At 38.4% G+C, this 14,743-nt stretch overlaps 1 protein-coding gene across 8 annotated transcripts in view; it reads left to right on the top strand.

Moving 5' to 3' along the window:
- Positions 1-14,743, top strand: part of ARPP21 (cAMP regulated phosphoprotein 21) — a 263,033-nt gene that overhangs the window by 131,418 nt on the left and 116,872 nt on the right. For all 8 annotated transcript variants that reach the window (XM_014574051.3, XM_014574047.3, XM_075921806.1 and 5 more), the window contains 4 exons: positions 1,991-2,135; positions 3,657-3,735; positions 5,136-5,195; positions 6,159-6,299. In XM_014574051.3, coding sequence (XP_014429537.1) covers positions 1,991-2,135; positions 3,657-3,735; positions 5,136-5,195; positions 6,159-6,299 — 425 coding nt within the window. The remainder of the gene's footprint in view (positions 1-1,990; positions 2,136-3,656; positions 3,736-5,135; positions 5,196-6,158; positions 6,300-14,743) is intronic.

Genomic DNA, 14,743 nt, shown 5'->3' with positions numbered 1-14,743 from the left:
CTTTTGTGTGTTTCTTCAAGAGCAACCAAATCTTATACCCAGAATCATATGTGTGTAACACAAAGTAGATACTATATGTTTACGTGTGTGTTATGCTATGTGTAAAGTCTGTCATTTTTCTCCTTTCATCAAAATAGATGCATTGTAATAGTCATTTTAATAAATCAGGATTAAAGTGTGGAGGCTGACAGTTACATACTTTTCATCTGTTTTGAAGAACTAATGACAGAATCACCCAACATTAGATAGCCAAGGAAATCTGAAGTTGTTCAGAAGGATCTTGTGGCACTGATTCATACAAAGTTTTGTCATCTGAACAAAAAATTAACCTGCAGTTTTTCCTCAGCAAGTGAAAAGGAAGGCATGCTTTAGTCCACTGAGTGTAACTTGGCAGCTAGCGGGCATTCTCCTGCATGTTTCATATGGCTGAAAGTTCCCATTCTCTTTCTATATTCAATGCAGCCTTTTGTTAACATTTCTGCCTTGCGGTAGCAAAAATAGAGATTGAGAAAATAAACCCAGGTTAATATTTTGCCGCAGGGCATTGCTTCCATATTTTACAGTGCCTTGCATCACAAGTCTTCTGTTTCACATTTCAGCTTCATAAAAAGAATAAGACACTAGTTCAGAACAGGCAATTTTGATTTACTGCGACACTGGTAGCTGATTTTTTTGCTAGGATTTTTGTCTCACACTTCTTTTGGTGTCTGACTTTTAGTAGTTCTTTTAATAACTTTAAGATTTCTAATAGTTATTGCAGGCATCATTTGAGTTACTAATGTTCTGCTTCTGAAAAATACCCTTTGGGTTAAATTTTTGTAATGAGATGTTTTTCTCTACATCAGCAGTCTATAAAATTGATGATAGAAGGGAATTTGCTAGTGATCAGGCTATTTTTTTTAAAAAAATGTTAATTTGGATGTCATCAATGATGCAGCTGTAGCTTACCAATTATGCAGGTCCCCAATGTGTTAAAGTCACTTTTAATACTGCTGATTTTGCCACAGTTTAATACAAGCATGTGTTTTTACAATTTAAATATCTGATTTAATTCATTTTTCTTCAAAACAGTGTGAATACTTAGGCATACTTTCTTTTCCTTCCTGTAGTCAGATTCCATTCTTTAGAAGTTTATCACAGCACTGTTTACATTATTTCATCAAATATCAACTAGTTTTTATTTTTATTTTTTTAAATATCCAGTGTCAGTGCAAATGGAGAATAATGATTTCTCAAAAGGGGAAAAAAAGCCAAAGATCAATTCCCTGTTTTTTAACAAGTGCAACTTCAACGGAATTCACGATGTTTGCAGTCTTTAGGATATGGATTTCTGATGCACTGGAGAAATTCAGTTAGCACACCCCTTGTACTGAAAACTTCAGTACACATTTTTTTTTAACTTTTTGCTAGTAGTCATGTTTCCAGATGTTTTTTTTTTTGTGATAGACCTGATACCCTAAAATCAGTTTCCTGCAAAGCATATTATCAAGGGCCTGAAAATCAGTTTAACTTGTATAGCACCATACATGTGCACAGCACTTTACATGAATTTGCAGACAATTTTTCTGTGGAAAAAGTGTTAGATTATTTTGGTCTTTATCTAGCATTTACAATATCTAAAGAGATATTGTAAGATTTATTGGAAGAAAAACACATAGGAATGTACTTCCAGGGTTATAATGATGAGAGAGGTTTGATCACTGAAAAAGCGGAGAATAATGTACTTTTTAATATTTGTAAACTCAGAGGTCTTAGCAAATATTAAGGAAGAAATTCTGACTTCAATGTGAGCAGCACACACATACATTTGAGGGCAGAATTTGGACCAAAGAATGCATTATTCTCCTGATAAGACTCAAAAGGAAAAATATATATAAACTGGCTTCAGTTTTTCTAGTTGTGCACACCCTAATGTAAATATCTGCCGATTGGAATCCATGTACATTTTATTAAACCTAGCCCTAAGTTGTTATATTTTTTTTTTCAACAGGAATCAATACTACTACAGCTTTCAAGTTTTCCCAGTCTACAGGAAGAAGATAAATCTAGTAAAGATGACTCCGAAAAAGAGAAGGATAAAAACAAAGAAAAAGATAAAAACTGTGAAAAATCAAAGATCCGAATGTTATCAAAAGGTGAACTTCAAAATATATGAATCCTTTATCTATCCTTTATCATTTGCTATACACTGTAGTCACATCTAGAAATTCTTGGGCTTGCATATGAATGTATATACCTGTGCCTGTATATGTATTATACCTGTGTGTGTGTCTGCCTGTCTGTCTCTGTCTCTGTCTCTCTCTCTCTTGCATAAATAGCTTGCTGCTGTACTAATATGGCTGTGTCTAGACTGCATCCCTTTTCTATAAAAGGGATGCAAATTAGACATATCACAATTGCAAACGAAGCAGGGATTTAAATCCCCCCCCCGCTTCATTTGCATAAACATGGCTGCTGCTTTTTTTCCGGCTAGGAGCTTTGCCAGAAAAAAGCGCCAGTCTAGACGGGGATCTTTCGGAAAATAAAGCCTTTTCTGAAAGATCCCTTATTCCTTATTTTAAGAGAGAATGTGGAATATTAAATTTATATGGATAAGAAAAAGGGAATTTTACATATAAATGATGAAGTTTGAGGGAATATATATAGTGTGTGTGTGTGTGTGTGTGTGTGTGTGTGTGTGTGTGTGTGTATACAATTGTATCCAGTGTGTGTATATAGTGTGGGTGTGTGTATACGTGTATGCGGTTATAATATTTACATAAAATATTCTATGAAAGAGTATAACTTTATCCTGTGAATGTTAGTATACTGTACAACTTGTTAGTAGTAACACAAAACACTAAGTCTTATACTGGTATATTGATCTTGGCCCACAGCTGAATCTCTGTAATTAATATGATTGGGAAATTCACGCATGACCTTAAACCTTAACTCATCATTTGTGTACTGTAATACACTAGTGCATTATTCATCACATATTATAATTATTCTTTACTAGAGCAGATATGCATAGTGTGACTCTAGCTATAATTATTTTTATACCTATAATTATACCATGTTACAAAACTATACTGCAGTCTTTTAGGATAAGCATTGCTTAGTCAGGAGCAGGTCCTCAGCTGATATGAATTTTCATAGCTCCACTGACTTCACTGCAGTTGGTGATTCATGCTAGCTGAGGGATCTGCCTTTAGTTTTGAGGAAGACACAATAAGCTATGCCATAAATGAGTTCTAAACACCCTGTCCCATGCCGTTGTCATTTGCCCACTTTTGGACATCCTAGATTCCAGTGTGTTAGATTTTTTTAATTCTCACTGGCATGGCATATCATGTTCTCGCTCATTAAATTAGATAAAGATGTCTATATGGACAGCACTGCATGTTGGAAGGAATTTGGGTGACACATTTCCTGTGATCCTAGGAAGGAAAAACCATTATGTTTGCTTCGCTGCTGGCACTTATTGGTACAATTCAGAGAGAGGACAGATTTCCTTCCATTGTTTCATGGGGTAGATTGTTCACATAAGTAATAAGATGCATGTACATTATTCTTTGTAACATATTCTTCATGTTGCTAGCTGAAAAACAAAGTTTGCTTTAAAGAAATTGTCTTAACTGTAAATTTTGAAATGAAGCAATTGGTTTTTTTTTCAGATTGCAGCCAAGAATATACTGACTCAACAGGCATAGATTTGCATGAATTCCTGGTGAACACATTAAAGAATAATCCCAGGTAAGTAACTCCAGCATGTAGCAAACTCTTGGTATAGTCCTAGAATTCTAGCATCTTGTAATTCTAATTCTAGATAATTCTGTAGGGGTGGAGGGGAAGTAATAGGAGTATCTTAATTGAGCAAAAAGCCATAAAACAAAAAAAACTTCTACTGCCTAGGTTTTCCATTCCTAATTATTCTTCCTGAAATGTGGTCACTGTGCTTCTCTTCACCACTGCACAGTTCCATCTACAGACTCTTACTTATAGCCTATATGACTGAAAGTATTTGCCACTCAAATCATACTGTCAGTTCCAAATTCTATACCCACAGACTTTATTTGGAGCTGCAAATTAATCTCCGTATATATTTCCTCCTAAACATATTTAACTAAATATATTTCAATGTTTCTATCGGAATTTTTTTATATATTTATATTTTACATACTCTTTTAAACTGTTAAGTGTGCACAACTTCTTTAACCTCCACTTAAATACCCATTCAGGGAGGGGGTTAAAAATCCACAGGACTTCAAAATGCATGAATTCACATTTTGTATTAAAGGGCACATTTCCAGCATTCAAAGTTTAAAAAAAAAATCCCAGTATAAGTTGTAATCGCTTAAAGAAGCTTGAGAGCAATGTACCCTGTAAGGTTTCTTACCAGGGCTGTGGAAGAAAAGCGAGTGGGGTGGGGGAGGAGTGGAGAGGGGGAAGGTGGTATTTGTGGAAAATTTCAACTCTTCAGTGCAAGATCAAAAACTTGCAGCTTAAAACAGAAAGTTTGGATTTGGCAAAACTGCAGCTCCTCATGGAAACTGTTGGAGGATGTCACTGGTCCCTATTCTCAGTGACTTCCTAGTCAGACAACACATCCCATGATGCAGTGTGGTCTTCCTTCTTTCTGAGCTACAGAACTGCACCATGGAAGAACAAGTATTTTTGGATTTGGGATATTTGGTCTTTAGACAAAAAGTTGACATTTTCCACTGCATTTCCTTTCAGTGACAAGTTGGATTTTTGACTAAATTCAATTTTCCATCAAAAAATTTGTGATGGAAGTTTTTCAGCTAGCCCTATTGCTTATATTTGTTCCAAAAGGGATAAACCCTACCTTATACAACTGCTCCACAATCCTCCTGAATGCAGTGCTTTGATGCTGTGAGTGCTGCCAGGCTGAGTCCTAAAGTTGAAGGGATTTAAATCCCTAAATTGCCTTGGTCTGGTATGGATGGCGGAAAGAGGGACTGAATTCTTTCCACAGCTGCACCAATGCAAGGCAAGTTGGAGTTTTAACTAAAACATATACGTAGCTTTTTTTAAATAAAGGGGAAACTTTCATACTTTTATGATACTTTGAAAGCAAGTTATCTGAAATGGTTTTGGTAGCCTTCTCTTCAAATCATTGTTTATTTTTACAGGGACAGAATGATTCTCTTAAAAATGGAACAAGAAATTATTGATTTTATTAGTGACAACAAGTAAGTTAATTTTCAATATGTGGTTAGTTTATCATATTTGCATGCCACATACATCTTTTGCATAAAGCATGTATAAATGCTATATATTTATGAGATGTGTGCTTACATAGTGGCCTATTCAACACTGTGCTAGAGCTTAGCACCTTGCAAAATCAGACCCTAAATTCCTGTATAATAGCTGTCAATAGGAACAACTGCATTAGGTGTAACAAAAAGCAAGATTTTCATTTTTATGATGGTTCTCTAATGACTTCCAGCTGGTTCCAGTCACTTATGGCCAAAAATAATTGTAAAGCTTTCATTGCACAGGACATAAAGCATGCATCTCTAGAGAGGGATATATAATCAAATATTATGTCAGGCAGTTTGTTCTGTGCTGCTAGGTATTTTTAGTGTTGTGAAAAATAAAATCAGATTTTTGTTTGAAGGGATATAAACCCCTATTTTGCTCTCATACAGTCTATATTTAAAATTAAAACAGACAGGAAAAAGTCTTCTAACTTTTGAGGGAAAACATAGACATTTTAAAATAGAGGGGAAAATAAGATGATGTGTCATACAAGAATAGTGTCTTGATACCTCAACCCCAATATCTGCTGCTTTGGAGGAAGGCATGAAACTTTCTTGACTTACTTAGTCATTTGTATAAGACGGTATACAGGGTAAAAGTGTGTATGGCACGTGAGTCTATCCTGACTGCTGCAGCAGTCAGCTGATGCCATGAAATATGAGATCTGATTACCTTAATTTAGCAAGTAAAAGTATCAGTTTTATTTTGGACCATAAATATATCAGCACTTCTTGAAAATCAGTCATTGTAGTTGACTGCTTGCTTGCAGCATACATGTATGCTGAATAAACGGCCAGAGGAAAAAGTCGCATCAAGTTTTAAAAGGTATTATTATCATTGTTCAATTTTAGCTTAAAGATAGTAATGTAACTGATCAGTACGATTTCTTTCAGTAATCACTATAAAAAGTTCCCTCAGATGTCGTCATATCAGAGGATGCTAGTGCACAGAGTGGCAGCTTATTTTGGAATGGATCACAATGTGGATCAAACTGGAAAATCTGTAATAATCAACAAGACCAGCAATACTAGAATGTAAGTACTAGTCTTGTGATTTTTCTCCTTCCCGTTAATAAGGGTCAGTTTGTATCTTGGCTACATGGCATTCTTAAATTCCATTTTTGTAATGTTGAATATTCTGGTGTAGTGTGTTGTTATGTCTGTTCTTGAAGATTATATGAGGATTTGAAATATGTAGAAACGAGTCAATCTGGTTATTTTAAGCTAAGAAATTTATATAGTGCCTCTGGAGTGGAGTGTTTTGCCGACCTTCTAACACTGCCACATGGCTGTAAGAAAGCAATTTATTGCTTAACACGGTGCCTGGAGCTGTGTAGGTTATGAAGTTCAGGTACTTTGAAATAACCCAAAGATGCTGGGAAGATATCCTATTCCCTCTTTCCAATTCATCTTTCTTGCAGTTTCCTCTCCTGCCTACTGAGTTTATTTTACCACATATTTTTCCCCTGTCCTACCTTTTATTTTTTCCGACGATAGCTTCCTCCTCCTCTTTTAATTTTAAACCTTTGTGCTACCATTCAATCTGCATTATAAAGCTGTAATGAAGCTTTGAAAACTGGCCCCTACATCATACAGATATGAAATTTTAAAATATCCTTTAGACTTAAACATTCATGGGGTAAAAGGAGCTTACACAGATTAAGCTGTGGAGAATCAGAAATAACAAATTTTACAATTTATGTATGTTTAAACTAGACAGCATTTCACCATAATCACTTTTTTGCATAGCACATTATTCAAGTACTATAGGCTTCTCATGGCCTGATCTTAGCGCTCTATTTCTCATATAAGATCTCCCTTTCCAGCCTACCTGGATTTGTTTGTGCACATGTGCATGTGTGTTGTGGGGCATATGTTAATGTATGAAAAAGGGACTCAGGAGAGACAGACCCAACATATGACTACTGCCATTCAATTAAGAATATTTTAGAGCAGCCCCTAAAAAAATAACATTTCCATTGGATTTCACTCATTCTTACATGTTTCCAGTTGTCTTTTTCTTCTACTATGAAGCGTACCAAATTCAGAGTACACTTTGGTCAATTTCACAGTAATAGGGTTTTAAAAATAATAAATTTAAAGATTTCAGCTATTTCAGTTCTAAATTTTATGGTGGTGTAATTATAGAGGTCCTGACCCAAAAAGGATGGTTATTGTAAGGGGTGGTTTGCAGTACTGCTATCCCTACTTCTGCACTCTTGCAGGTGGCAGCATTGCCTTCAGAGCTGGGCAGCTGGATAGTGGCGGCTGCTGGCCAGGAGCCAAGCTCTAAAGGCAGAACCACCACCAGTAGCAGCACAGAAGGATGGCATGGTATGGTATTGCCACTCTTACTTCTGCACTGCTGCCTGCGGAGCGAGGCCCTTAGTCAGCAGTTGCCACTCTCCAGCTGCCCAGCTCTGAAGGCAGCAGCGTAGAAGTGAGAGTAGCACTACCATACCATGCCACACTTACTTCTGTGCTGCTACTGGTGGTGGCTCTGTCTTTGGAGCTGGTCTGTGGCTGCTCAGCACTGAAGGTAGCGCAGAAGTAATGGTGACAATACTGCAACCCCCTGACAATAACCTTGCCATCCCCTCTTGCAACTCTCTTTTGAATCAGAACTGCCCCCTTCCCCCATTTGAGAAATGCTGGTATCTCTCATGAAATCTGTATAGTACAGGATAAAAGCACAGAAAACACCAGATTTCCTGGGGGGGAACCAGATTTCACAGTCCATAATGTGTTTTTCATGGCCATGAATTTGGTAAGGTCCTATGTGTACACAACAAGAGCAGTAGAATCAGTTCTGTTTCTGGCTAGTATCAACAGTGGTTTTCATGCTTTGGGCTTAGTTGGTTGCCTTGACCCTTGACATGCAGCGTACAGAACTGCAGCATTAGAACTGCTTTACTGCACCTGGTAAAGCACACTCTCCACAGGAACTAAATTACAAACACTAGTATAATGTTTATATCATGGTTTAGGTGAAAAGTTTGAGTGATTCCACATTGGATATTGTGGCTCCTGGCGTGGTCGGGGAGACATGGAAATTGGCATTAACTGGCACCTTTGCTGGTAGGCTGAGGAGACTTTCTATTCTGGAGGTACTCCCAGCATATGGGTAAAATCATGTAATAAAATTTGTCCTCCCGCTGTTCATAGTGTAGTTGTTCCATAGAGAAACAGAAATTTCCAGTCTTCCGCATTGTCAGTCTAGTTTCTTTCATGAGCACTAAGTAAAACTGAATGGTTTTATATTCTTTGTTCTGTTTATTCTTTTAAATAGTTATTTAAGGAGGGATAGCCTAGCCTTAAAGACACAGTCTTCTACCATGAAGCATACACAATGTTGTTTATAACATTTTTAGATACTGTGCTAAAATAAGGCTTTGTAAACCGTTTTTAATTTCCCAGATACAGGAGACTTCTAAAATTTCTTTTTCTGACATAAGTTTTGGATTTTATCATTGGGAGAAACAGGACACATGATTAGTTTGTGTGGTATATGAAGGAAAGAATTATACCATGTCTGATATAAAATATAATGAAAAGATGGGAGATCTTTATATAAACCAGAATTACTTTAGTTATTTAAGAGGAATAGTTTTCCCACAAGTATTTTAAATAGAAAAACTGCAAATTTAGAATGAAGTTAAAACAAAGTAATAGTGATAGCAAGCAACTATTCTGTGTGAAGAGCTAGATGGTCTGGACTCCGTTAAATGTTCTTTGAATAGCTTGGGAGATATGAATTAGATATTGAAAGTCCCTATTGGCCATCTATGTAGCCATTATCAATTGGAAGTTTCTCAAAGGATTCTCATGGGAGCAAAATCAAACCCTTTGGGTTAGATTGTGAAATGAGCTACACAAACAATAATCAAGATAGAGCAAGAACACCCTTTGAAGGGTGCCTCTATACAGCAGGGCTTAACTTGAAATAAGCTATGCAAATTGAGCTATGTCAATTGCATAGCTTATTTTGAAATTAGGAGCATCTACACAGCACTAACTTTGAAATAGAGCACTCTTCCTCCACCTTCCCTTACTCCTTGTACAATGAGGGTTACAGGAGTCAGAGTAAGATGTCCTCCAACTTGACTGTATTTTGACATTATTTCGAAATAACTGAGTCCGCATCTACACACCCAGCAGTTATTTAAAAATAATGTTGCCTGTGCAGACATACCCAAATTGTTCCCTCAGATAGGGTATGTCTACACTACCCCGCTAGTTCGAACTAGCGGGGTAATGTAGGCATACCGCACTTGCAAATGAAGCCCGGGATTTGAATTTCCCGGGCTTCATTTGCATAAGCCGGCCGGCGCCATTTTTAAATGCCGGCTTGTTCGAACCCCGTGCCGTGCGGCTACACGCGGCACGGGATTCGAACAAGCCGGCATTTAAAAATGGCGCCGGCCAGCTTATGCAAATGAAGCCCGGGAAATTCAAATCCCGGGCTTCATTTGCATGTGCGGTATGCCTACATTACCACCCTAGTTCGAACTAGGGTGGTAGTGTAGACATACCCCTACTGAGCCCTTAAGTCTGGCTGCACAGGGATAAGCAGAGCTACCTGTTCATTTACTCCCCTTCCAAAATATATAGGTGGGAAGATGGTGACGGCTGGATAGAGCCTTTACTGTCCCCGTTTTACTGGCTAGAACAGCTGAGTCCACATAGAGCAGACATAATTTACAACTGGTAATAGCCACTGACTGCCTGGACATTCGTCCCATGGGGATTTTCATTGATCCTAATTACAGGCTTCACAAGCTTTGCCTTCAGCATTTATAGCTGTCTGAAGCTCCATATTCCAGGCTTCAGTGAATTCATATGCTCCATCAGCATAACACACAATGATCACAGCTGTCACAAATTTTGCAGGGTGCAAGATTTTTAAAGATTCCAAAATTGTATGCGTGAGTGCCCAGTGTTCTCAGAGGGAACAGTTTTATATAGCTCAGAATCCAAACTCGGTTCTTGGAACCTTCTGTCTTTATTAACTACCCAATGTAAAGCATCCAGAACAGAAGCATTTCTGAAAATGAAGGGAAAATTGCTCAAGATGGTCCATGGTTAATTGTGGTTTAAACTTAAATAAATGTTGACTATATTACATACGTAAGTTCATATATGATCGACAAGGCCTGTAGTGAATGCCAAAAAGTCCAAAAGTTATGCACTCCAAAGGAGCCTGGGGCTGTGGAGTAATGCATTGCTTCCTCCTCCTCTTTTCACATGTTCATTTGATTGCACATTCTGAATCCCAAGGCACCACATATACATAGGGAGTGAAATCTTGTCATAAGTACTTCCAGAATTTACAATTTCTATTACCTTAAAAAAATCTTTTGCTTGAGCCCCCGTGATGTGTATGTGAGTGTGGGTGTGTAGGTGGGTGCATTTGATGTAAAGTCGTTGCTGTGGGCGAAGGTGCTACTGCTTACTCATCTTGCTGAATGAGGGTTTGTGTGAATATTCTGCTGCTCTTTCACCCCCAGAAGAAGATAATGAGAAATCTACCACCATGTGCCTGCAGGGTGAAGATTCTGACTGTGTGATATGAAAGTGTCTTCTCTCTTCTGCCTCTTAATGGAGTAGTTGAGATTTAGTGGGATAGAAACCCTTCTGCTTATGGCTATGCAGGTTGTTCCTAGGGATGTGAAAGATTAACCAGTAAGCATCACCCTTAACAAGAGATGCTTACTGGTTCCTGTTAGCCAGTGGGGGCATGAGCAGCTCCCCATCTGCCCTGGTTAGGGCCTGCTCCAGCCCCCTAGGGTCTGCTGTGGACAGGGGTTGCTCCAGCTGTTCAGAGCAGCTTTTGTCCACGGTGAGCCTGGGCGTATCACAGGCAGAGGCTGCTCCAGCCAGGTTGTAGTAGCCCCTGCCTTTGATGGGGAATGGGGGGCACTTCAGCCCAGGTGGGCTGGAAGGCCCCCTCCCATTTGTCCCCCTTTAATCGGTTAACAAGGTAAACATTATGCTTAACCAGTTAACCAATTAAATGGAATTTTACATCTCTAGTTGTTCCATACTTGTGCACTCTGGGATTTTTTGCCTTCTTCTGAAGCATCTTGTGCAGGTCTTTTGCAGAAATAGGAGACTGGACTAGTTGGCTCAAAGGAGTGATAATACAGAAATAATGGAACATATGACCTGTCTTATGTTTGATTGTTTCTATTTGTTTGTGATGCTGGTGCTAAGAGAGAGAATCTCAGACCAAGGTGCATGTAGGCTAGGAGAACTACTTTACACTAGGTGGGTGACTTGAGGTCAATGTTACTTTGCCTCTGTCCCCCCTGATCCACCATATCCTCCATGTCTGTGGGTGCTTGCAGCAGACATCCTTTCCTGCTTAACTCAAAAAAGATTTCCCCAGCATTCCAGTGATGCTGCACTATGGAGGGAGTTGGTAAAAACTCCCAAGAACACAATGTCAGAGAAGTTGATTGGGAATAAATGTCTGTTATCACCTGGCCCACTGTAAGGGGTGGGGGAGAAGAGTGTGTGTGTGTGTGTGTGTGGTGATGGAGGCTGCTAGGTTTTTTTGGGGGGAGGTGGGGGAAGGAGGAGATGGGAAATGAAACTACAATAGCAAAGTTCAAGAGAAAATGTGATATTTTTTTTTCTTTGTTAAATCAACCTCACAACCTGTGCTTTTTCCTGGGGGGAAAAAAAAAAGAAAAAAAAAGTGTAGTGGCAAATATACATTGCCAGAAAACAATTCTCTTGGGCATTTGAATTGTCTGCCATGTATTCCAGAGGCCAAGTCTATGCTAGATCTAGAAGCTCAGCTTAAGGTAAGCTGACTCCAGCTACATATTTTATATAGCTGGAGTTGCGTACCTTAAGTTGAGCTTGGCACCATTCCCTTACTCCTCACAAGAGCAGAAGTACCAAAAATACCAAACACTGGCAGGGGCACCCTCTGAGTTCAATTTAGTGAGTCTTAACCTGACCTGCCAAATCAAACTCCAGAAGATCGATTGCAGCAGCGTTGATCTTCTGCAGAGTGAAGACAAGCCCTTAGCATCAGCAGCATTCCATTGAAATTCAAGCTAGTGGATGCCAATACAGGACATGTTTGACTCCTAGTTATCATCCGACATTTTGAAAGATGTCTTTGTAATGCAGAACAACTTCTGTTTACTTATTGAAGAAAAAAAGAAAAGCGTTGATTCGCCAATTTTTTTTAATGGAAGTTTAAATGTACGTCGCGAGTTCACATCTTACAACTAAATGTTCTTGCAACCAAACATGATAAAACCTGTCCTGTGTACTAGTTAAGGAAAAGGAGTGGATTGGAACATTTTAGTGCTCTGTGTTAATTCTCTGGATTATGACTGGATTAAAACATTAAAGATGCCCTGTCCTTTTAAAACCTAAAAAAGCTTTTTCTGGACATGTAGTACACGTGAGAAATATTAAGCAAAACAAAAGTTTTTCCAAACGTTACATGGAGATGGTCAAAATGCTGCTTAGTATGGAAAAATCATACTCTCTTCACTATGAAATCACTATAGTGACTCTATCGTATGTATATTTGTCTGTCAGCTGTGTTTGTCTGTCATCTAGCTAGGATATACAAAAATGTATAGGGAACACATGACAATGCAGTATGAAAAAAGCATGCAGCTGAGCTGGAGACAATGTATTACGCAAAACATTCCAAATGAGTGCCAACAAAAACTGTACGTGCCAATGCCACCTCTTTATTCTATCATGTCACATTAAAAAATAGAAATACTTTAGAATGCCTTGCAGCTGTTGTCAGTGCTTTTACATATCTCTGTCTGTAAATCCAGACTGATTATCTCAGTGGTTGGGAGATAGATAAGTGGAGAGAATGCAGGTGATGTGTTTGAAGAGGCTTGATAAATTCAGATTTTAATGTTGTCTTTGCAGTTTGCCACATGGATCTCCTCACTTGTGGGGGTGGGTGTGTGTGTGTGTGTGTGTGTGTGTGTGTGTGTGTGTGTACAATTTGTTTTTACGGGTGCAGACACAGCTGCGCACATACCTAGAGTAGGTTACTTAGCATTCCAGACATAGTTTATCAGTAAAATACACCTTTCTTTAAAAAAAAAAAATTTTCTTTAAAAGGAAAAAATATCTTATGCATTTGGAGAGACCAAAGAGCACAAACGCTGTGCACCTTAAGACAGATACCAAAAAAATCATCCTTGCAGTTGTGATTTTGTAAACCATTTTCAGTGTTGCATACTTTCTAACTTTTGCAATAAAGGTGCTTGTTGATATTTTGTTCTATTTTACATTATTCTACTCTGCTACTACAGAAATGCAATATTATAGTAGCTCTGTTGGAAGTGTTTTTGTGCCTTCAGTATATTTCCAAAACTTGGACCAGTTATAGCACTTGCTGTATACAGTTCATGAGTTTCCTTTAAGAACTGTATCAGTAGAATGATGCAGGCTGTACAATAAGTACTAACTATTTTAGGTGTGAAACAGAATTATAGGATATTCTACCTGTCTATTTTCTGTGTGTCTGAGTGGCTTGAATCACAAACATAACAATGACGTTTCCATTCCTAACCCACCCGCAAGACAAAGAAATGTCCTCAGTTGGCTTTTTATGTTTTGTATTTAAAGGTGTTCTTTGCGTGGGTAACATACAAAGCATTATGCCATTATAGGTACCTAGAGCTATTTTTGAAATGTTTATTGTGAATGTAGCTCTTGAAAATAGTATAAAATCTTTAAGACATCCTTATAAAATGGTACTCAGTGAAAGCAGAACATTTCAAGAACATGGTTTAGCTCTTAATGGAGATCCTTCTTCCCCCAATTCAGCCATGCCAAATATGTTGGGATTTTAAAGATACTGTTTTTTTTTTTTTTTAAATCTAAAGACATGTCTACACACTAGAGTTATTTTGAAATAATTCCCCTTATTTGAAATAACAAGGCAGGTATTCATACTACCAAGCCCATTATTTCAAATAACTCTCTAGTGTTGTTGTTGTTGGTTGTCTCTCGGGAGCCAAGGAAGACATGTTGTGCATTTCATTTGTGGAGAGGCATGTGGCTCCAGAGCCCAAAGGTCGAAGCACACATGTGGCTACAAATAGGACATGGGATGCCGGTTGACAGGACAAGAGAGAACACAGCTCTGTCGTCTTTCACGTGCAGCTGCGAGGCTTTGGCAGTCATCCTCAAACTTTGTCACTGCTTTTCTCGTAAGGGAACGCCTATTAGTCCTGTCTGCAGCAGCTAGTTCAAACTGTCGAGGCTGAACGCCTGTCCACTGCAAGTTGGTCTTCAGGTTATCCTTATACCTCTTCCTCGGGTGCCCCTGTTTGGGACTAACACTCCCTAGTGTAGACATCTCCTAAATGCTGGATCTGGTTATATTATACATTCAGTAACCACAAGTTATGACTTTCAAGATACACATAAAATGTGCTTTTTCCCCCCCCACCCCCCTCCTCTCTTTAAAAATGTGTTTC

Source organism: Pelodiscus sinensis, chromosome 2, assembly GCF_049634645.1.
Source record: "Pelodiscus sinensis isolate JC-2024 chromosome 2, ASM4963464v1, whole genome shotgun sequence".
Taxonomy (NCBI): Eukaryota; Metazoa; Chordata; order Testudines; family Trionychidae; genus Pelodiscus; species Pelodiscus sinensis.
Note: the sequence above shows the minus strand (reverse complement) of the source record. Positions and strands in the feature narration are given on the sequence as shown.